Source organism: Panulirus ornatus, chromosome 50, assembly GCF_036320965.1.
Source record: "Panulirus ornatus isolate Po-2019 chromosome 50, ASM3632096v1, whole genome shotgun sequence".
In the NCBI taxonomy this organism is placed as follows: domain Eukaryota; kingdom Metazoa; phylum Arthropoda; class Malacostraca; order Decapoda; family Palinuridae; genus Panulirus; species Panulirus ornatus.
The window spans coordinates 20,956,572-20,980,144 of record NC_092273.1 but is presented as its reverse complement, the minus strand read 5'-3'; the positions used below and the strand labels follow the sequence as shown (position 1 = coordinate 20,980,144).

The following is a 23,573-nucleotide window of genomic DNA, read 5'->3' as shown; positions in this document are numbered from 1 at the left end:
GCTAAAATTCTCCGAACATACAATAGTTGTGACAGGTTTTACTGGATTATTGTTATGGAACTTTCGTATAAATCACGCAGTCACAGGTGGGCTAACCCAAACCTTCGTATTTCCACACGTGGGTTAATCAGTCTCCCCAAAGGTGGGTTAATCAGTCTCCCCACAGGTGGGTTAACCAGTCTCCCCAAAGGTGGGTTGACCAGTCTCCCCGAAGGTGGGTTATCCATTCCCCCCAAAGGTGGGTTAACCAGTCTCCCCACAGGTGGGTTAACCAGTCTCCCCACAGGTGGGTTACCAGTCTCCCTACAGGTGGGTTAACCCAACACTCTCTACTTCAACAGCATCTCATCATGGCCCGCCTCGTCCTCGCCATCCTCCTGACCACTGTCGCTGTTGCCACCGCCCGCATGGCATACGTTTTTCCTGACGGAGTTCAGGCAATATTTGGGTTACGCGATGTCCAAACCCTCTTCTCCTGCGCCGACCGTCCCTATGGCTACTACGCAGATATGGAGAATGACTGCCAGTTCTTCCATTTATGTTACCCCCTCGCTGACGAAACCGGAAATGTTTTCGAGACGGCTCACTTCTCCTTCATGTGCGGAAACAAAACTGTCTTCAACCAGGAGTCGCTCACCTGCACCTTCCCCGAGGAGGCATATCCTTGCCAGGAGTCCAGCTTTATCTACGACATCAGCAACTCCCAGTTCGGTGTCATTCCCGAGAGGATATAAACACTTTATCCACACCTTCGGTGTCTCCCATGAGTCCCTGACCATCTTATTGGCTCGTCGCAATGGCTCTCAACTGACACTCTGTATGTTTTGGTCGAGTCTTGATTAAATAACTATTGACTCAGTCATGTCTTGAATATTTTTCATGTCTCAGCAACTATTTCTGTTAGGTGCATTTCATTTTCAGTCATGTATTCTTGTTAGATTCTTCACGTCCTTTTCTCTGATTTTCCTGTAACAGCGGAAGTCAAAGGCGTACCACTTAGCCTATAGGTCCCTCCTGATGTAGACACATGATGTTTGGGTAAGTAGTGTATAATCATCGACCAAAGACAGACACGAACCTTTATCCGAAATATGTTGTATTAGTCAATAAATATTAAGCATCAATGACGAGTATTTTCATCTTTGTACATACTTCTGGTCAGCCATGAGGACCTTGTCTGTGTTGAAGGAACCTACTGTATTGTGACAATATTTCCTCATGTAGATGTGATTTTTTTTTTTTTCGGAGGCAGTTATGCTCAAAGATATGCGTCACGTAAAGAAATAAACAAATGAAGAAATAAATTTATCCACAAACACAAACCCTATAGACACAAACACACTTACATAACCCATAATCCATCTCGTATTCCCAAGAAAACATACACAAACATGTATCCAACTGAACTGGGTTAGAAGTTCTATATCATGTACTTTACAATTGTTGGGCATACAAACACATCTTATGACGACGCTTAGTAAGGCACCTGGGGCTACGGGAAGCCTAGCGCAAAACAAGTCTACTGTGAATGATACATCATCGTAGTTCTTACTGCCAACAATACATTGCCTTTGTTATTGCGGTCAACAATATATCTGTCTTGTTATCTTTATTAACAATGCATCAGTCATCATGTCAACTGTACATTGCTGTAGTTACTGCTGTCAACAATACATCGGTCAACTTACATGAGGTAGTTTGATAAGCTTTTCTGTCTGCATCAAGCGTCTGGCTGACTTTGGAGACAGAAACTGAACAGCCTTGGTTCTGTGTGGACAACAGGAACAGCTGATCAGTATGGATCGAGGGACGACTTTATATAATAAAGTTAAACCATGATATGTATGTGCTCTTCATTAGCTATCATTATACAGCTCACTTCCCCACCCAACCCATAAGCAAGATTGTTTCACAATACTGAATGATGCACAGTAAGGTTTAATCTAAACTAATAATGGACATAAACTTACATGTAGAAAGTGTCGAGTAAGATGGTGCTTCACAACCAGGGTGTTGCGGTACACGGGTCTGCACCGACAATGTCCCCCGTGTGCCCAGCTACATCTGTTATTAACAAATAAGCACTACCGCAATGTTTATATTATTAAAACATAACTACAGCGTTTACTAAGAGCGTACTATGTCTGAGACACGACGAAGCGGTAAGCAAGTAATGGTTCGTACACTCACACATCCAACATTACTTACATACTTTCAACTCACTAAGTTTCATCAGGAAAGTCAAGATGTTATCAAAGTCTGACAAGTATTTCACCCACGGAACATCTCATTTCCAGCACATCCACCCTCCTGGGCACTACTCTATCCATAGCCCACGCCTCGCAACCATCCAACATTGTTGGAACCACTATTCTTTCAAACATAGCCATTTTTGCTTTCAGAGAAAATGTTCTCGACTTCCACACATTCTTCAAGGCTCACAGGATTTTCGCCCCCTCCCCCACCCTATGATTCACTTCCGCTTCCATGGTTCCATCCGCTGCCAGATCCGCTCCCAGATATCTAAAACACTTTACTTCCTCCAGTTTTTCTTCATTCAAACTTACCTCCCAATATATACATATATATATATATATATGTGGCATGAGAAGAGTGGGAGGTGGGCTGTTTAGAAAGGGTAGTGAGTGGTGGGATGAAGAAGTAAGAGTATTAGTGAAAGAGAAGAGAGAGGCATTTGGACGATTTTTGCAGGGAAAAAATGCAATTGAGTGGGAGAAGTATAAAAGAAAGAGACAGGAGGTCAAGAGAAAGGTGCAAGAGGTGAAAAAAAGGGCAAATGAGAGTTGGGGTGAGAGACTATCAGTAAATTTTAGGGAGAATAAAAAGATGTTCTGGAAGGAGGTAAATAGGGTGCGTAAGACAAGGGAGCAAATAGGAACTTCAGTGAAGGGCGTAAATGGGGAGGTGATAACAAGTAGCGGTGATGTGAGAAGGAGATGGAATGAGTATTTTGAAGGTTTGTTGAATGTGTCTGATGACAGAGTGGCAGATATAGGGTGTTTTGGTCGAGGTGGTGTGCAAAGTGAGAGGGTTAGGGAAAATGATTTGGTAAACAGAGAAGAGGTAGTAAAAGCTTTGCGGAAGATGAAAGCCGGCAAGGCAGCAGGTTTGGATGGTATTGCAGTGGAATTTATTAAAAAAGGGGGTGACTGTATTGTTGACTGGTTGGTAAGGTTATTTAATGTATGTATGACTCATGGTGAGGTGCCTGAGGATTGGCGGAATGCGTGCATAGTGCCATTGTACAAAGGCAAAGGGGATAAGAGTGAGTGCTCAAATTACAGAGGTATAAGTTTGTTGAGTATTCCTGGTAAATTATATGGGAGGGTATTGATTGAGAGGGTGAAGGCATGTACAGAGCATCAGATTGGGGAAGAGCAGTGCGGTTTCAGAAGTGGTAGAGGATGTGTGGATCAGGTGTTTGCTTTGAAGAATGTATGTGAGAAATACTTAGAAAAGCAAATGGATTTGTATGTAGCATTTATGGATCTGGAGAAGGCATATGATAGAGTTGATAGAGATGCTCTGTGGAAGGTATTAAGAATATATGGTGTTGGAGGCAAGTTGTTAGAAGCAGTGAAAAGTTTTTATCGAGGATGTAAGGCATGTGTACGTGTAGGAAGAGAGGAAAGTGATTGGTTCTCAGTGAATGTAGGTTTGCGGCAGGGGTGTGTGATGTCTCCATGGTTGTTTAATTTGTTTATGGATGGGGTTGTAAGGGAGGTAAATGCAAGAGTCCTGGAAAGAGGGGCAAGTATGAAGTCTGTTGGGGATGAGAGAGCTTGGGAAGTGAGTCAGTTGTTGTTCGCTGATGATACAGCGCTGGTGGCTGATTCATGTGAGAAACTGCAGAAGCTGGTGACTGAGTTTGGTAAAGTGTGTGGAAGAAGAAAGTTGAGAGTAAATGTGAATAAGAGCAAGGTTATTAGGTACAGTAGGGGTGAGGGTCAAGTCAATTGGGAGGTGAGTTTGAATGGGGAAAAACTGGAGGAAGTGAAGTGTTTTAGATATCTGGGAGTGGATCTGTCAGCGGATGGAACCATGGAAGCGGAAGTGGATCATAGGGTGGGGGAGGGGGCGAAAATTTTGGGAGCCTTGAAAAATGTGTGGAAGTCGAGAACATTATCTCGGAAAGCAAAAATGGGTATGTTTGAGGGAATAGTGGTTCCAACAATGTTGTATGGTTGCGAGGCGTGGGCTATGGATAGAGATGTGCGCAGGAGGATGGATGTGCTGGAAATGAGATGTTTGAGGACAATGTGTGGTGTGAGGTGGTTTGATCGAGTAAGTAACGTAAGGGTAAGAGAGATGTGTGGAAATAAAAAGAGCGTGGTTGAGAGAGCAGAAGAGGGTGTTTTGAAATGGTTTGGGCACATGGAGAGAATGAGTGAGGAGAGATAGACCAAGAGGATATATGTGTCGGAGGTGGAGGGAACGAGGAGAAGAGGGAGACCAAATTGGAGGTGGAAAGATGGAGTGAAAAAGATTTTGTGTGATCGGGGCCTGAACATGCAGGAGGGTGAAAGGAGGGCAAGGAATAGAGTGAATTGGAGTCATGTGGTATACAGGGGTTGACGTGCTGTCAGTGGATTGAATCAAGGCATGTGAAGCGTCTGGGGTAAACCATGGAAAGCTGTGTAGGTATGTATATTTGCGTGTGTGGACGTGTGTATGTACATGTGTATGGGGGGGGGGGGGGGTTGGGCCATTTCTTTCGTCTGTTTCCTTGCGCTACCTCGCAAACGCGGGAGACAGCGACAAAGTATAAAAAAAAAAAAAAAAAGTATAAAATATATATATATATATATATATATATATATATATATATATATATATATATATATATATATATATATATATATATATATATATACATATATCATGTGATGGTTGATAATGTTTAAGTGAATATGCCATGGAGGCTCATAGCCATGGTTTAAGTAAAACCCTTAATACAGACATCAATGACCCATCTAGGCCAATGGATGCCAAGCTTACTTTCACTTCTCACTTTCCTGTAGGCTAAGGAAAAGGCAATCACCTTACATTTAGAACCTAAATAGAATGACCTGGGTACACATAACATGACAGTGACACGTGTCTGTGTGTAAGCGCAGTCACTGCGTTATCGTAACATGTAACTGGTTGCATCACTACTAACATAGTCACTCATCATACACGGGTCCGCGGGCGCACATTGTTACATTACATATCTAAGGTTACTCACAGTATCAGAAATATTGTGGCATGCATCTTAACTGTTAATAGTAACTAAACATTCTAACTAACACTTGCAAGAGGCTTTTTGTTAATGCCCTTGACCGCTTGACATGTCAAGCAAACAATATACTGTAGTTACTGCCTCACATGTTCTTAAGTGAGTTTTGAGTAACTGAAAAGCAGTTACTCAAGAGAGAAATATAACAGCAAGTAGCTAGGACGCCATTTGGTAAACCTACGATTGTCCAAGACAGACAACGAACGTATTATAAACTGATTATTTTACAAATTTTATCAACAACAAAGTTATCCAACTTGTATAGACCATCACTAATATTAAGATTATAATTCTTTGTGTATTTAGTAATAGAAGATTCAATGATATTTCTCGTGGTAATAGAGTTAGAGTTGATAACTGAGATTGCATTACTCCAATCAAATACAATGATCATAGTTTTTAACATAATCAAACAAGGCATTTGACTCTTGTCCCGTTCTTATACTATATTTGTGTTGCTTGAATTTAACAGAAAGATCCTTACCAGTCTGCTCAACATAAAATTTATCACAATTTCTACATGGCACTTTATAGATGCACCAGGAGAATTTTCTGGTGAATTCCTGGTTAACATATTCTTTATAGTATTATTATTGCTAAAGGCAACATTTACATTAAAGGATTTAAGCAACATAGGAAGTAAAGTTAATTAGTATGAAAAGGGAGAACTAAAAGATTCTTGGTGTCAATGGGAGGTTTGGGCTCAACTCTATAAAATGATTCCTTTGCTAGCTTAAGTGTTTTATCAATGAAAGATCTAGGGTACTTTAACTTAGATCCAATAGAATATATCTTCTCAAACTCATCATCAATATACTCTGGACTACAAATACGTAATGTTCCTTAGGACCTATCTAAAGTTTCCTGTAGTTCAAGGCTGCGCTACTTCCAGTACCAGGGAAATGTAGACTTTTTATGAGGTGAAAAGTTTTTTGACGAAACTGTTCTCTCAATGATACCGTCTTGCCAAAGTTTTTTTTTTTTTCAGTGAAAGCTCTAGCAGACGGTGTAGTTCGGTAGCACACACACACACACACACACACACACACACACACACACACACACATACAAACACACACACAAACACACACACAAACACACACATAAACACACACAGAAACACACAGACAAATATATATATACATACATATATATATATATATATATATATATATATATATATATATATATATATATATATATATATATATATATATATATATATATATACGCATTTTGTTTCATTATTTGTGTTTTTTCGTCATGAGTAACAGGGTATGTGGTAACTAACAGGATAGCAGGATGGAAGGATGCTCCTCCTGTATGGGACCCAGTGAGTGGACCATTCCCTTGTGGCCAAGGTCTACCAGGGGCGTATAAAAGGACTGGTTGAGCAGCAGAAGACACAGTCATCTGAACATCTCCTGACCAAAAGGTAAATATAGGAAATGTCTGCCATCCTCCCTTGAACATATGCACCCCCTTCCCACACACACGGCCAGCCACACACACACACACACACACACACACACACACACACACACACACACACACCACACACACCACACACAAACACACACACACACACACACACACACACACACACACACACACACACACACACACACATACACACAGTCCAACACTACAGTCATTATTTCTACAGACTTTTCTACAGACTGACTCTAAAAACATATTTCAATATTCTTCTTTTCAAATCACGGATATAACCTGCTTCAGAATTTTGTCAAATTTATAAATCACATGTTATGATATACCTACAGTATAATGTAGCTAAAATTCTCTGAACATACAATAGTTGTGACAGGTTTTACTGGATTATTGTTATGGAACTTTCGTATAAATCACGCAGTCACAGGTGGGCTAACCCAAACCTTCGTATTTCCACACGTGGGTTAATCAGTCTCCCCAAAGGTGGGTTAACCAGTCTCCCCAAAGGTGGGTTAACCAGTCTCCCCACAGGTGGGTTGACCAGTCTTCCCACAGGTGGGTTGACCTGTCTTCCCAGAGGTGGGTTACCAGTCTCCCCACAGGTGGGTTAACCCAACACTCTCTACTTCAACAGCATCTCATCATGGCCCGCCTCGTCCTCGCCATCCTCCTGACCACTGTCGCTGTTGCCACCGCCCGCATGGCATACGTTTTTCCTGACGGAGTTCAGGCAATATTTGGGTTACGCGATGTCCAAACCCTCTTCTCCTGCGCCGACCGTCCCTATGGCTACTACGCAGATATGGAGAATGACTGCCAGTTCTTCCATTTATGTTACCCCCTCGCTGACGAAACCGGAAATGTTTTCGAGACGGCTCACTTCTCCTTCATGTGCGGAAACAAAACTGTCTTCAACCAGGAGTCGCTCACCTGCACCTTCCCCGAGGAGGCATATCCTTGCCAGGAGTCCAGCTTTATCTACGACATCAGCAACTCCCAGTTCGGTGTCATTCCCGAGAGGATATAAACACTTTATCCACACCTTCGGTGTCTCCCATGAGTCCCTGACCATCTTATTGGCTCGTCGCAATGGCTCTCAACTGACACTCTTGTATGTTTTGGTCGAGTCTTGATTAAATAACTATTGACTCAGTCATGTCTTGAATATTTTTCATGTCTCAGCAACTATTTCTGTTAGGTGCATTTCATTTTCAGTCATGTATTCTTCTTAGATTCTTCACGTCCTTTTCTCTGATTTTCCTGTAACAGCGGAAGTCAAAGGCGTACCACTTAGCCTATAGGTCCCTCCTGATGTAGACACATGATGTTTGGGTAAGTAGTGTATAATCATCGACCAAAGACAGACACGAACCTTTATCCGAAATATGTTGTATTAGTCAATAAATATTAAGCATCAATGACGAGTATTTTCATCTTTGTACATACTTCTGGTCAGCCATGAGGACCTTGTCTGTGTTGAAGGAACCTACTGTATTGTGACAATATTTCCTCATGTAGATGTGGTTTTTTTTTTTTCGGAGGCAGTTATGCTCAAAGATATGCGTCACGTAAAGAAATAAACAAATGAAGATATAAATTTATCCACAAACACAAACCCTATAGACACAAACACACTTACATAACCCATAATCCATCTCGTATTCCCAAGAAAACATACACAAACATGTATCCAACTGAACTGGGTTAGAAGTTCTATATCGTGTACTTTACAATTGTTGGGCATACAAACACATCTTATGACGACGCTAAGGCACCTGGGGCTACGGGAAGCCTAGCGCAAAACAAGTCTACTGTGAATGATACATCATCGTAGTTCTTACTGCCAACAATACATTGCCTTTGTTATTGCGGTCAACAATATATCTGTCTTGTTATCCTTATTAACAATGCATCAGTCATCATGTCAACTGTACATTGTTGTAGTTACTGCTGTCAACAATACATCGGTCAACTTACATGAGGTAGTTTGATAAGCTTTTCTGTCTGCATCAAGCGTCTGGCTGACTTTGGAGACAGAAACTGAACAGCCTTGGTTCTGTGTGGACAACAGGAACAGCTGATCAGTATGGATCGAGGGACGACTTTATATAATAAAGTTAAACCATGATATGTATGTGCTCTTCATTAGCTATCATTATACAGCTCACTTCCCCACCCAACCCATAAGCAAGATTGTTTCACAATACTGAATGATGCACAGTAAGGTTTAATCTAAACTAATAATGGACATAAACTTACATGTAGAAAGTGTCGAGTAAGATGGTGCTTCACAACCAGGGTGTTGCGGTACACGGGTCTGCACCGACAATGTCCCCCGTGTGCCCAGCTACATCTGTTATTAACAAATAAGCACTACCGCAATGTTTATATTATTAAAACATAACTACAGCGTTTACTAAGAGCGTACTATGTCTGAGACACGACGAAGCGGTAAGCAAGTATTGGTTCGTACACTCACACATCCAACATTACTTACATACTTTCAACTCACTAAGTTTCATCAGGAAAGTCAAGATGTTATCAAAGTTTGACAAGTATTTCACCCACGGAACATCTCATTTGCAGCACATCCACCCTCCTGGGCACTACTCTATCCATAGCCCACGCCTCGCAACCATCCAACATTGTTGGAACCACTATTCCTTCAAACATAGCCATTTTTGCTTTCAGAGAAAATGTTCTCGACTTCCACACATTCTTCAAGGCTCACAGGATTTTCGCCCCCTCCCACACCCTATGATTCACTTCCGCTTCCATGGTTCCATCCGCTGCCAGATCCACTCCCAGATGTCTAAAACACTTTACTTCCTCCAGTTTTTCTTCATTCAAACTTACCTCCCAATATATATATATATATATATATATATATATATATATATATATATATATATATATATATATATATATATATATATATATATATATATATACATATATCATGTGATGGTTGATAATGTTTAAGTGAATATGCCATGGAGGCTCATAGCCATGGTTTAAGTAAAACCCTTAATACAGACATCAATGACCCATCTAGGCCAATGGATGCCAAGCTTACTTTCACTTCTCACTTTCCTGTAGGCTAAGGAAAAGGCAATCACCTTACATTTAGAACCTAAATAGAATGACCTGGGTACACATAACATGACAGTGACACGTGTCTGTGTGTAAGCGCAGTCACTGCGTTATCGTAACATGTAACTGGTTGCATCCCTGCTAACATAGTCAGTCATCATACACGGGTCCGCGGGCGCACATTGTTACATTACATATCTAAGGTTACTCACAGTATCAGAAATATTGTGGCATGCATCTTAACTGTTAATAGTAACTAAACATTCTAACTCACACTTGCAAGAGGCTTTTTGTTAATGCCCTTGACCGCTTGACATGTCAAGCAAACAATATACTGTAGTTACTGCCTCACATGTTCTTAAGTGAGTTTTGAGTAACTGAAAAGCAGTTACTCAAGAGAGAAATATAACAGCAAGTAGCTAGGACGCCATTTGGTAAACCTACGATTGTCCAAGACAGACAACGAACGTATTATAAACTGATTATTTTACAAATTTTATCAACAACAAAGTTATCCAACTTGTATAGACCATCACTAATATTAAGATTATAATTCTTTGTGTATTTAGTAATAGAAGATTCAACGATATTTCTCGTGGTAATAGAGTTAGAGTTGATAACTGAGATTGCATTACTCCAATCAAATACAATGATCATAGTTTTTAACATAATCAAACAAGGCATTTGACTCTTGTCCCGTTCTTATACTATATTTGTGTTGCTTGAATTTAACAGAAAGATCCTTACCAGTCTGCTCACCATAAAACTTATCACAATTTCTACATGGCACTTTATAGATGCATCAAGAGAATTTTCTGGTGAATTCCTGATTAAGATATTCTTTATAGTATTATTATTGCTAAAGGCAACATTTACATTAAAGGATTTAAGCAACATAGGAAGTAAAGTTAAATTAGTATGAAAAGGGAGAACTAAAAGATTCTTGGTGTCAATGGGAGGTTTGGGCTCAACTCTATAAAATGATTCCTTTGCTAGCTTAAGTGTTTTATCAATGAAAGATCTAGGGTACTTTAACTTAGATCCAATAGAATATATCTTCTCAAACTCATCATCAATATACTCTGGACTACAAATACGTAATGTTCCTTAGGACCTATCTAAAGGTTCCTGTTGTAGTTCAAGGCTGCGCTACTTCCAGTACCAGGGAAATGTAGACTTTTTATGAGGTGAAAAGTTTGTTGACGAAACTGTTCTCTCAATGATACCGTCTTGCCAAAGTTTTTTTTTTTCAGTGAAAGCTCTAGCAGACGGTGTAGTTCGGTAGCACACACACACACACACACACACACACACACACACAAACACAAACACACACAGAAACACACACACAAATATATATATATATATATATATATATATATATATATATATATATATATATATATATATATATATATATATATATATATACGCATTTTGTTTCATTATTTGTGTTTTTTCTTCATGAGTAACAGGGTATGTGGTAACTAACAGGATAGCAGGATGGAAGGATGCTCCTCCTGTATGGGACCCAGTGAGTGGACCATTCCCTTGTGGCCAAGGTCTACCAGGGGCGTATAAAAGGACTGGTTGAGCAGCTGAAGACACAGTCATCTGAACATCTCCTGACCAAAAGGTAAATATAGGAAATGTCTGCCATCCTCCCTTGAACATATGCACCCCCTTCCCACACACACGGCCAGCCACACACACACACACACACACACACACACACACACAGTCCAACACTACAGTCATTATTTATACAGACTTTTCTACAGACTGACTCTAAAAACATATTTCAGTATTCTTCTTTTCAAATCACGGATATAACCTGCTTCAGAATTTTGTCAAATTTATAAATCACATGTTATGATATACCTACAGTATAATGTAGCTAAAATTCTCCGAATATACAATAGTTGTGACAGGTTTTACTGGATTATTGTTATGGAACTTTCGTATAAATCACGCAGTCACAGGTGGGCTAACCCAAACCTTCGTATTTCCACACGTGGGTTAATCAGTCTCCCCAAAGGTGGGTTAACCAGTCTCCCCAAAGGTGGGTTAACCATTCCCCCCAAAGGTGGGTTAACCAGTCTCCCCACAGGTGGTTTACCAGTCTCCCCACAGGTGGGTTAACCCAACACTCTCTACTTCAACAGCATCTCATCATGGCCCGCCTCGTCCTCGCCATCCTCCTGACCACTGTCGCTGTTGCCACCGCCCGCATGGCATACGTTTTTCCTGACGGAGTTCAGGCAATATTTGGGTTACGCGATGTAAAAACCCTCTTCTCCTGCGCCGACCGTCCCTATGGCTACTACGCAGATATGGAGAATGACTGCCAGTTCTTCCATTTATGTTACCCCCTCGCTGACGAAACCGGAAATGTTTTCGAGACGGCTCACTTCTCCTTCATGTGCGGAAACAAAACTGTCTTCAACCAGGAGTCGCTCACCTGCACCTTCCCCGAGGAGGCATATCCTTGCCAGGAGTCCAGCTTTATCTACGACATCAGCAACTCCCAGTTCGGTGTCATTCCCGAGAGGATATAAACACTTTATCCACACCTTCGGGGTCTCCCATGAGTCCCTAACCATCTTATTGGCTCGTCGCAATGGCTCTCAACTGACACTCTGTATGTTTTGGTCGAGTCTTGATTAAATGACTATTGACTCAGTCATGTCTTGAATATTTTTCATGTCTCAGCAACTATTTCTGTTAGGCGCATTTCATTTTCAGTCATGTATTCTTGTTAGATTCTTCGCGTCCTTTTCTCTGATTTTCCTGTAACAGCGAAAGTCAAAGGCGTACCACTTAGCCTATAGGTCCTTCCTGATGTAGACACATGATGTTTGGGTAAGTAGTGTATAATCATCGACCAAAGACAGACACGAACCTTTATCCGAAATATGTTGTATTAGTCAATAAATATTAAGCATCAATGACGAGTATTTTCATCTTTGTACATACTTCTGGTCAGCCATGAGGACCTTGTCTGGGTTGAAGGAACCTACTGTATTGTGACAATATTTCCTCATGTAGATGTGATGGGTTTTTTTTTTCGGAGGCAGTTATGCTCAGAGATATGCGTCACGTAAAGAAACAAACAAATGAAGAAATAAATTTATCCACAAACACAAACACTATAGACACAAACACACTTACATAACCCATAATCCATCTCGTATTCCCAAGAAAACATACACAAACATGTATCCAACTGAACTGGGTTAGAAGTTCTATATCGTGTACTTTACAATTGTTGGGCATACAAACACATCTTATGACGACGGCAGCTGGGGCTAAGGGAAGCCTAGTGCAAAACAAGTCTACTGTGAATGATACATCATCGTAGTTGTTACTGCCAACAATACATCGCCTTTGTTAATGCGGTCAACAATATATCTGTCTTGTTATCTTTATTAACAATGCATCAGTCAAGTTATCATGTCAACTGTACATTGTTGTAGTTATTGCTGTCAACAATACATCGGTCAACTTACATGAGGTAGTTTGATAAGCTTTCCTTTCTGCATCAAGCGTCTGGCTGACTTTGGAGACAGAAACTGAACAGCTTTGATTCTGTGTGGACAACAGGAACAGCTGATCAGTATGGATCGAGGGACGACTTTATATAATAAAGTTAAACCATGATATGTATGTGCTCTTCATTAGCTATCATTATACAGCTCACTTCCCCACCCAACCCGTAAGCAAGATTGTTTCACAATACTGAATGATGCACAGTAAGGTTTAATCTAAACTAATAATGGACATAAACTTACATGTAGAAAGTGTCGAGTAAGATGGTGTTTCACAACCAGGGTGTTGCGGTACACGGGTCTGCACCGACAATGTCCCCGTGTGCCCAGCTACATCTCTTATGAACAAATAAGCACAACCGCAAGTTTATATTATTAAAACATAACTACAGCGTTTACTAAGAGCGTACTATGTCTGAGACACGACGAAGCGGTAAGCAAGTAATGGTTCGTACACTCACACATCCAACATTACTTACATACTTTCAACTCACTAAGTTTCATCAGGAAAGTCAAGATGTTATCAAAGTTTGACAAGTATTTCACCCACGGAACTTTGACATTTATTTTGTGAATCACTTGAAGAGATATGTGACATGTGATCGTAAAGGTAATACATTTGTTTTACTATCCTTATCATGTGTCTGTGAAGAAATATTCATTTTCCTTCTTTAGAATGTATAATGGCTAATGACAGTAGCGTGCTGGCTGGCAAACTATGACTGCATGTGCCGCGAGCATCAACTGAAGTAAAAAAAAGTGACACTGAAGGAAAAATGCTGACAGGTACCGAATGTGTGTATGTGTGTGTGTATAATGATAAGGACAAGCAAGGATCCTTTATATTTCATAAATTTTATTAATCTCTGAATGAAACCTGGCAACATCTGAGAGCCATCACTAACTACCTCTGCCACCATCACCAACTACCTCTGGTGATAACCAGCGCGATATGAATCATTTCCAAGACAACCAGCGCGATATAATTTTTTCCACTGTAATCAGTGCAAGATAGATATTTTTCCAAGATAAACAATGAGATATGAATATCATAGATTACAGAAAGTCATTGAAATCTCAAGAAAAATAAATATGTTCATATTACAGAACAGATAAATCTGGTCAGTTCGAGATTTTAAAGTGGAAAACAGATGAAAGCATGAGGATCTTTTACATGATAGTGAAACATATAAAAGATAAACATCCATTTCGCTTAATAATGAAATAGAGACTTTCAACTGTAGACGTAATCAGTCGCTTAGATGTGTTGATGATGTGTCGTCCTTATAGCCATCTTACTATGACTGATGTTTTCTTTAATGAATTATACAACATTCACTCCTCCATCAAATTCAAAATTGAACGTGAATAAGAAGGCAAATCGCCGTTTCGTGATGATAACTAGAGAATCTGATCACTTATCCTTCAAAATCCAAAGGAAGCTACCAACTCTGAGTCATATTCGTTCTTCTTCAGGACCTGATCATAATGGAAAAATGTCTGTAGTTACGTCTATATTTTTATGAGCACTGCGAACATGTGATTCCACAAGTCTAGAAGATGAATATAGCCATATGAGATGTACTTATATGAGATGTACTTATATGAGATGTACTTATAAGCATTTATGTTATCGTAAATGGTTTGTAAAAAAGGCTTACTGGAAAGCCAGGACGACATTTCATACATCTAGTACAACAACATAGAAAAAGATGATATACTTAAATGTTTGGTGTTGCCCTAGTCTCCACACTTAGTTGATGTAAGACAGGTATTATAAACAGTATTTCTAATGTTGCCTTCCAATAGAATAACAATTTCAGTACGTATATGTGACCACAGTAATGTTACTGCTAAGCTTTGGCAAGAAAACGATTATCATCTAGACGTTAACAACCCAGTCATATTGTATCATATTGCACTCCTCACCAGATTATGCTACCCGTAATGTAAGCGAATGTGCCTTAATTGCTAATATCAATAACTTTATCACCAGGGAACTTTAAAACACTTTAAACGATATGTGATAAGGTGATTGTCATATATGTTCTATGAAGGTGCGCGTTCATATGCTCTTTGTTCGCATTCATATACCTCGGCGTTGTACGGTTAGGTTCGGTAAAATGCTATCTGCTGGCTGTGTGAGCCTGATGGAAAATAACCGGTGTAGACTCCGTTGTTCACAAAAGTATGTATGTAGGTATGTATATATGTATAGGTATGTATATTTGCCTATGTGGATGTGTGTATATATACATGTGTATGTGTGAGGGTTGGGCCATTCTTTCGTCTGTTTCCTTGCGCTACCTCGCTAATGTGGAAGACAGCGACAAAGGAAATATATGGCCCAACCCACCCCCAAACACATGTATATACATACACGTCCCCACACGCAAATATACATACCCATGCATCTTAATGTACACATATATATACACACACACATATACATATATACACATGCACACAATTCACACTGTCTGCCTTTATTCATTCCCATCGACACCTCGCCACACATGGAATACCATCCTCCTCCCCCCTCATGTGTGCGAGGTAGCGCTCGGAAAAGACACCAAATGCCACATTCGTTCACACTCAGTCTCTAGCTGTCATGCAATAATGCCCGAAACCACAGCTCCCTTTCCACTTCCAGGCCCCATAGAACTTTCCATGGTTTACCCCAGACGCTTCACGTGCCCTGATTCAATCCATTGACAGCACGTCGACCCCGGTATACCACATCGATCCAATTCACTCTATTCCTTGCCCGCCTTTCACCCTCCTGCATGTTCAGGCCCCGATCACTCAAAATCTTTTTCACTCCATCTTTCCACCTCCAATTTGGTCTCCCACTTCTCCTCGTTCCCTCCACCTCCGACACATATATCCTCTCGGTCAATCTTTCCTCACTCATTCTCTCCATGTGCCCAAACCATTTCAAAACACCCTCTTCTGCTCTCTCAACCACGCTCTTTTTATTTCCACACATCTCTCTTACCCTTACATTACTTACTCGATCAAACCACCTCACACCACATATTGTTCTCAAACATCTCATTTCCAGCACATCCACCCTCCTGCGCACTACTCTATCCATAGCCCACGCCTCGCAACCATCCAACAATGTTGGAACCACTATTGTTTCAAACATAGCCATTTTTGCTTTCAGAGAAAATGTTCTCGACTTCCACACATTCTTCAAGGCTCACAGGATTTTCGCCCCCTCCCACACCCTATGATTCACTTCCGCTTCCATGGTTCCATCCGCTGCCAGATCCACTACCAGATATCTAAAACACTTTACTTCCTCCAGTTTTTCTCCATTCAAACTTACCTCCCAATATATATATATATATATATATATATATATATATATATATATATATATATATATATATATATATATATATATATATATATATATACATATATATACATATATATATATATATATATGTATATATATATATATATATATATATATATATATATATATATATATATATATTTTTTTTTTTTTTTTTTTATACTTTGTCGCTGTCTCCCGCGTTTGCGAGGTAGCGCAAGGAAACAGACGAAAGAAATGGCCCCACCCCCCCCCATACACATGTACATACACACGTCCACACACGCAAATATACATACCTACACAGCTTTCCATGGTTTACCCCAGACGCTTCACATGCCTTGATTCAATCCACTGACAGCACGTCAACCCCTGTATACCACATCGCTCCAATTCACTCTATTCCTTGCCCTCCTTTCACCCTCCTGCATGTTCAGGCCCCGATCACACAAAATCTTTTTCACTCCATCTTTCCACCTCCAATTTGGTCTCCCTCTTCTCCTCGTTCCCTCCACCTCCGACACATATATCCTCTTGGTCAATCTTTCCTCACTCATTCTCTCCATGTGCCCAAACCATTTCAAAACACCCTCTTCTGCTCTCTCAACCACGCTCTTTTTATTTCCACACATCTCTCTTACCCTTACGTTACTTACTCGATCAAACCACCTCACACCACACATTTTCCTCAAACATCTCATTTCCAGCACGTCCATCCTCCTGCGCACAACTTTATCCATAGCCCACGCCTCGCAACCATACAACATTGTTAGAACCACTATTCCTTCAAATATACCAATTTTTGCTTTCCGAGATAATGTTCTCGACTTCCACACATTTTTCAAGGCTCCCAAAATTTTCGCCCCCTCCCCCACCCTATGATCCACTTCCGCTTCCATGGTTCCATCCGCTGCCAGATCCACTCCCAGATATCTAAAACACTTCACTTCCTCCAGTTTTTCTCCATTCAAACTCACCTCCCAATTGACTTGACCCTCAACCCTACTGTACCTAATATATATATAAATACAGGTGAGAAAGAAAAGAAAAAAAAAAAAAAATATATATATATATATATATATATATATATATATATATATATATATATATATATATATATATATATATCATGTGATGGTTGATAATGTTTAAGTGAATATGCCATGGAGGCTCATAGCCATGGTTTAAGTAAAACCCTTAATACAGACATTAATGACCCATCTAGGCCAATGGATGCCAAGCTTACTTTCACTTCTCACTTTCCTGTAGGCTAAGGAAAAGGCAATCACCTTACATTTAGAACCTAAATAGAATGACATGGGTACACATAACATGACAGTGACACGTGTCTGTGTGTAAGCGCAGTCACTGCGTTATCGTAACATGTAACTGGTTGCATCACTGCTAACATAGTCACTCATCATACATGGGTCCGCGGCGCTCATTGTTACATTACATATCTAAGGTTACTCACAGTATCAGAAATATTGTGGCATGCATCTTAACGGTTAATAGTAACTAAACAATCTAACTCACACTTGCAAGGGGCTTCTTGTTAATGCCCTTGACCGCTTGACATGTCAAGCAAACAATATACTGTAGTTGCTGCCTCACATGTTCTCAAGTGAGTTTTGAGTAACTAAAAAGCAGTTACTTAAGAGAGAAATATAACAGCAAGTTGATATATAACGAAGAGACGTAGCTAGGACGCCATTTGGTAAACCTGCGATTGTCCAAGACAGACAACGAGCGTATTATAAACTGATTATTTTACAAATTTTATCAACAACAAAGTTATCCAACTTGTATAGACCGTCACTAATATTAAGATTATAATTCTTTGTGTATTTAGTAATAGAAGATTCTATGATATTTCTCGTGGTAATAGAGTTAGAGTTGATAACTGAGATTACATTACTCCAATCAAATACAATTATCATAGTTTTTAACATAATCAAACAAGGCATTTGACTCTTGTCCCGTTCTTATACTACATTTGTGTTGCATGAATTTAACAGAAAGATCCTTACCAGTCTGCTCACCATAAAACTTATCACAATTTCTACATGGCACTTTATAGATGCATCAAGAGAATTTTCTGGTGAATTCCTGATTAAGATATTCTTTATAGTATTATTATTGCTAAAGGCAACATTTACATTAAAGGATTTAAGCAACATAGGAAGTAAAGTTAAATTAGTATGAAAAGGGAGAACTAAAAGATTCTTGGTGTCAATGAGAGGTTTGGGCTCAACTCTATAAAATGATTCCTTTGCTAGCTTAAGGGTTTTATCAATGAAAGATCTAGGGTACTTTAACTTAGATCCAATAGAATATATCGTCTCAAACTCATCAATATACTCTGGACTACAAATACGTAATGTTCCTTAGGACCTATCTAAAGGTTCCTGTAGTTCAAGGCTGCGCTACTTCCAGTACCAGGGAAATGTAGACTTTTTATGAGGTGAAAAGTTTTTTGACGAAACTGTTCTCTCAATGATACCGTCTTGCCAAAGTTTTTTGTTTTTCAGTGAAAGCTCTAGCAGACGGTGTAGTTCGGTAGCACACACACACACACACACACACACACACACACACACACAAACAGACACACACAAACACACACAAATATATATATATATATATATATATATATATATATATATATATATATATATATATATATATATATATATGTATATATATATATATATATATATATATATATATATATATATATATATATATATATATATATATATATATATATATATATATATATACGCATTTTGTTTCATTATTTGTGTTTTTTCTTCATGAGTAACAGGGTATGTGGTAACTAACAGGATAGCAGGATGGAAGGATGCTCCTCCTGTATGGGACCCAGTGAGTGGACCATTCCCTTGTGGCCAAGGTCTACCAGGGGCGTATAAAAGGACTGGTTGAGCAGCAGAAGACACAGTCATCTGAACATCTCCTGACCAAAAGGTAAATATAGGAAATGTCTGCCATCCTCCCTTGAACATATGCACCCCCTTCCCACACACACAGCCAGCCACACACACACACACACACACACACACACACACACACACAACACACACACACACACACACACACACACACACACACACACACACACACACACACACACACACACACACACAGTCCAACACTACAGTCATTATTTCTACAGACTTTTCTACAGACTGACTCTAAAAACATATTTCAATATTCTTTTCAAATCACGGATATAATCTGCTTCAGAATTTTGTCAAATTTATAAATCACATGTTATGATATACCTACAGTATAATGTAGCTAAAATTCTCCGAACATACAATAGTTGTGACAGGTTTTACTGGATTATTGTTATGGAACTTTCGTATAAATCACGCAGTCACAGGTGGGCTAAATCCAAACCTTCGTATTTCCACACGTGGGTTAATCAGTCTCCCCTAAAGGTGGGTTAACCATTCCCCCCAAAGGTGGGTTAACCAGTCTCCCCAGAGGTGGGTTGACCAGTCTCCCCACAGGTGGGTTGACCAGTCTTCCCACAGGTGGGTTACCAGTCTCCCCACAGGTGGGTTAACCCAACACTCTCTACTTCAACAGCATCTCATCATGGCCCGCCTCGTCCTCGCCATCCTCCTGACCACTGTCGCTGTTGCCACCGCCCGCATGGCATACGTTTTTCCTGACGGAGTTCAGGCAATATTTGGGTTACGCGATGTCCAAACCCTCTTCTCCTGCGCCGACCGTCCCTATGGCTACTACGCAGATATGGAGAATGACTGCCAGTTCTTCCATTTATGTTACCCCCTCGCTGACGAAACCGGAAATGTTTTCGAGACGGCTCACTTCTCCTTCATGTGCGGAAACAAAACTGTCTTCAACCAGGAGTCGCTCACCTGCACCTTCCCCGAGGAGGCATATCCTTGCCAGGAGTCCAGCTTTATCTACGACATCAGCAACTCCCAGTTCGGTGTCATTCCCGAGAGGATATAAACACTTTATCCACACCTTCGGGGTCTCCCATGAGTCCCTAACCATCTTATTGGCTCGTCGCAATGGCTCTCAACTGACACTCTGTATGTTTTGGTCGAGTCTTGATTAAATGACTATTGACTCAGTCATGTCTTGAATATTTTTCATGTCTCAGCAACTATTTCTGTTAGGTGCATTTCATTTTCAGTCATGTATTCTTGTTAGATTCTTCACGTCCTTTTCTCTGATTTTCCTGTAACAGCGGAAGTCAAAGGCGTACCACTTAGCCTATAGGTCCTTCCTGATGTAGACACATGATGTTTGGGTAAGTAGTGTATAATCATCGACCAAAGACAGACACGAACCTTTATCCGAAATATGTTGTATTAGTCAATAAATATTAAGCATCAATGACGAGTATTTTCATCTTTGTACATACTTCTGGTCAGCCATGAGGACCTTGTCTGGGTTGAAGGAACCTACTGTATTGTGACAATATTTCCTCATGTAGATGTGATGGTTTTTTTTTTTTTCGGAGGCAGTTATGCTCAGAGATATGCCTCACGTAAAGAAATAAACAAATGAAGATATAAATTTATCCACAAACACAAACACTATAGACACAAACACACTTACATAACCCATAATCCATCTCGTATTCCCAAGAAAACATACACAAACATGTATCCAACTGAACTGGGTTAGAAGTTCTATATCATGTACTTTACAATTGTTGGGCATACAAACACATCTTATGACGACGCTAAGGCAGCTGGGGCTACGGGAAGCCTAGTGCAAAACAAGTCTACTGTGAATGATACATCATCGTAGTTGTTACTGCCAACAATACATCGCCTTTGTTAATGCGGTCAACAATATATCTGTCTTGTTATCTTTATTAACAATGCATCAGTCAAGTTATCATGTCAACTGTACATTGTTGTAGTTATTGCTGTCAACAATACATCGGTCAACTTACATGAGGTAGTTTGATAAGCTTTCCTGTCTGCATCAAGCGTCTGGCTGACTTTGGAGACAGAAACTGAACAGCTTTGGTTCTGTGTGGACAACAGGAACAGCTGATCAGTATGGATCGAGGGACGACTTTATATAATAAAGTTAAACCATGATATGTATGTGCTCTTCATTAGCTATCATATACAGCTCACTTCCCCACCCAACCCATAAGCAAGATTGTTTCACAATACTGAATGATGCACAGTAAGGTTTAATCTAAACTAATAATGGACATAAACTTACATGTAGAAAGTGTCGAGTAAGATGGTGCTTCACAACCAGGGTGTTGCGGTACACGGGTCTGCACCGACAATGTCCCCGTGTGCCCAGCTACATCTCTTATGAACAAATAAGCACTACCGCAATGTTTATATTATTAAAACATAATTACAGCGTTTACTAAGAGCGTACTATGTCTGAGACACGACGAAGCGGTAAGCAAGTATTGGTTCGTACACTCACACATCCAACATTACTTACATACTTTCAACTCACTAAGTTTCATCAGGAAAGTCAAGATGTTATCAAAGTTTGACAAGTATTTCACCCACGGAACTTTGACATTTATTTTGTGAATCACTTGAAGAGATATGTGACAAGTGATCTTAAAGGTAATACATTTGCTTTACTATCCTTATCATGTGTCTGTGAAGAAATATTCATTTTCCTTCTTTAAAATGTATAATGGCTAATGACAGTAGCGTGTTCGCTGGCAAACTATGACTGCATGTGCCGCGAGCATCAACTGAAGTAAAAAAAAGTGACACTGAAGGAAAAATGCTGACAGGTACCGAATGTGTGTATGTGTGTGTGTATATAATGATAAGGACAAGCAAGGATCCTTTATATTTCATAAATTTTATTAGTCTCTCACTGTGACTCGTACTTGCGGATCATCGTTGAGTTAAGCTCTATTTTGAATAACTAGATGAATCACTAAAATTTCTAACGATGCTTTGTCTGAATTATCCAAGGCAAGGAGTTTTAGCTTCATGAATGAAACCTGGCACATCTGAGAGCCATCACCAACTACCTCTGTCACCATCACCAACTACCTCTCGTGATAACCAGCGCGATATGAATCATTTCCAAGATAACCAGCGCGATATAATTTTTTCCACTGTAATCAGTGCAAGATAGATATTTTTCCAAGATAAACAATGAGATATGAATATCATAGATTACAGAAAGTCATTGAAGTCTCAAGAAAAATAGATATGTTCATATTACAGAACTGATAAATCTGGTCAGTTCGAGATTTTAAAGTGGAAAACAGATGAAAGCATCAGGATCTTTTACATGATAGTGAAACACATGAAAGATAAACATCCATTTCGCTTAATAATGAAATAGAGACTTTCAACTGTAGACGTAATCAGTCGCTTAGACGTGTTGATGATGTGTCGTCCTTATAGCCATCTTACTATGACTGATGTTTTCTTTAATGAATTATACAACATTCACGCCACCATCAAATTCAAAATTGAACGTGAATAACAAGCAAATCGCCGTGTTCGTGATGATAACTAGAGAATCTGATCACTTATCCTTCAAAATCCACAGGAAGCTACCAACTCTGAGTCATATTCGTTCTTCTTCAGGACCTGATCATCCTGGAAAAATGTCTGTAGTTACGTCTATATTTTTATGAGCACTGCGAACATGTGATTCCACAAGTCTAGAAGATGAATATAGCCATATGAGATGTACTTATATGAGATGTACTTATATGAGATGTACTTATATGAGATGTACTTATATGAGATGTACTTATAAGCATTTATGTTATCGTAAATGGTTTGTAAAAAAGGCTTACCGGAAAGCCAGGACG

General features: G+C 39.7%; 4 protein-coding genes across 4 annotated transcripts; all 4 read left to right on the top strand.

Annotated features, from left to right (window-relative positions):
• Positions 1-350: 350 nt before the first annotated feature.
• Positions 351-734, top strand: LOC139764425 (U-scoloptoxin(01)-Cw1a-like). Its single transcript, XM_071690979.1, has one exon. The coding sequence runs from the start codon at positions 351-353 to the stop codon at positions 732-734; it is 384 nt and encodes a 127-aa protein (XP_071547080.1).
• A 6,660-nt stretch (positions 735-7,394) lies between these two features.
• On the top strand, positions 7,395-7,778 carry LOC139764424 (U-scoloptoxin(01)-Cw1a-like). Its single transcript, XM_071690978.1, has one exon. It carries the CDS (start codon positions 7,395-7,397, stop codon positions 7,776-7,778), a length of 384 nt encoding a protein of 127 aa, XP_071547079.1.
• Positions 7,779-12,018: 4,240 nt separating this feature from the next.
• Positions 12,019-12,402, top strand: LOC139764423 (U-scoloptoxin(01)-Cw1a-like). The gene has a single exon (XM_071690977.1). The coding sequence runs from the start codon at positions 12,019-12,021 to the stop codon at positions 12,400-12,402; it is 384 nt and encodes a 127-aa protein (XP_071547078.1).
• Positions 12,403-20,362: 7,960 nt separating this feature from the next.
• On the top strand, positions 20,363-20,746 carry LOC139764422 (U-scoloptoxin(01)-Cw1a-like). The gene has a single exon (XM_071690976.1). It carries the CDS (start codon positions 20,363-20,365, stop codon positions 20,744-20,746), a length of 384 nt encoding a protein of 127 aa, XP_071547077.1.
• The last annotated feature ends 2,827 nt before the right edge of the window (positions 20,747-23,573 follow it).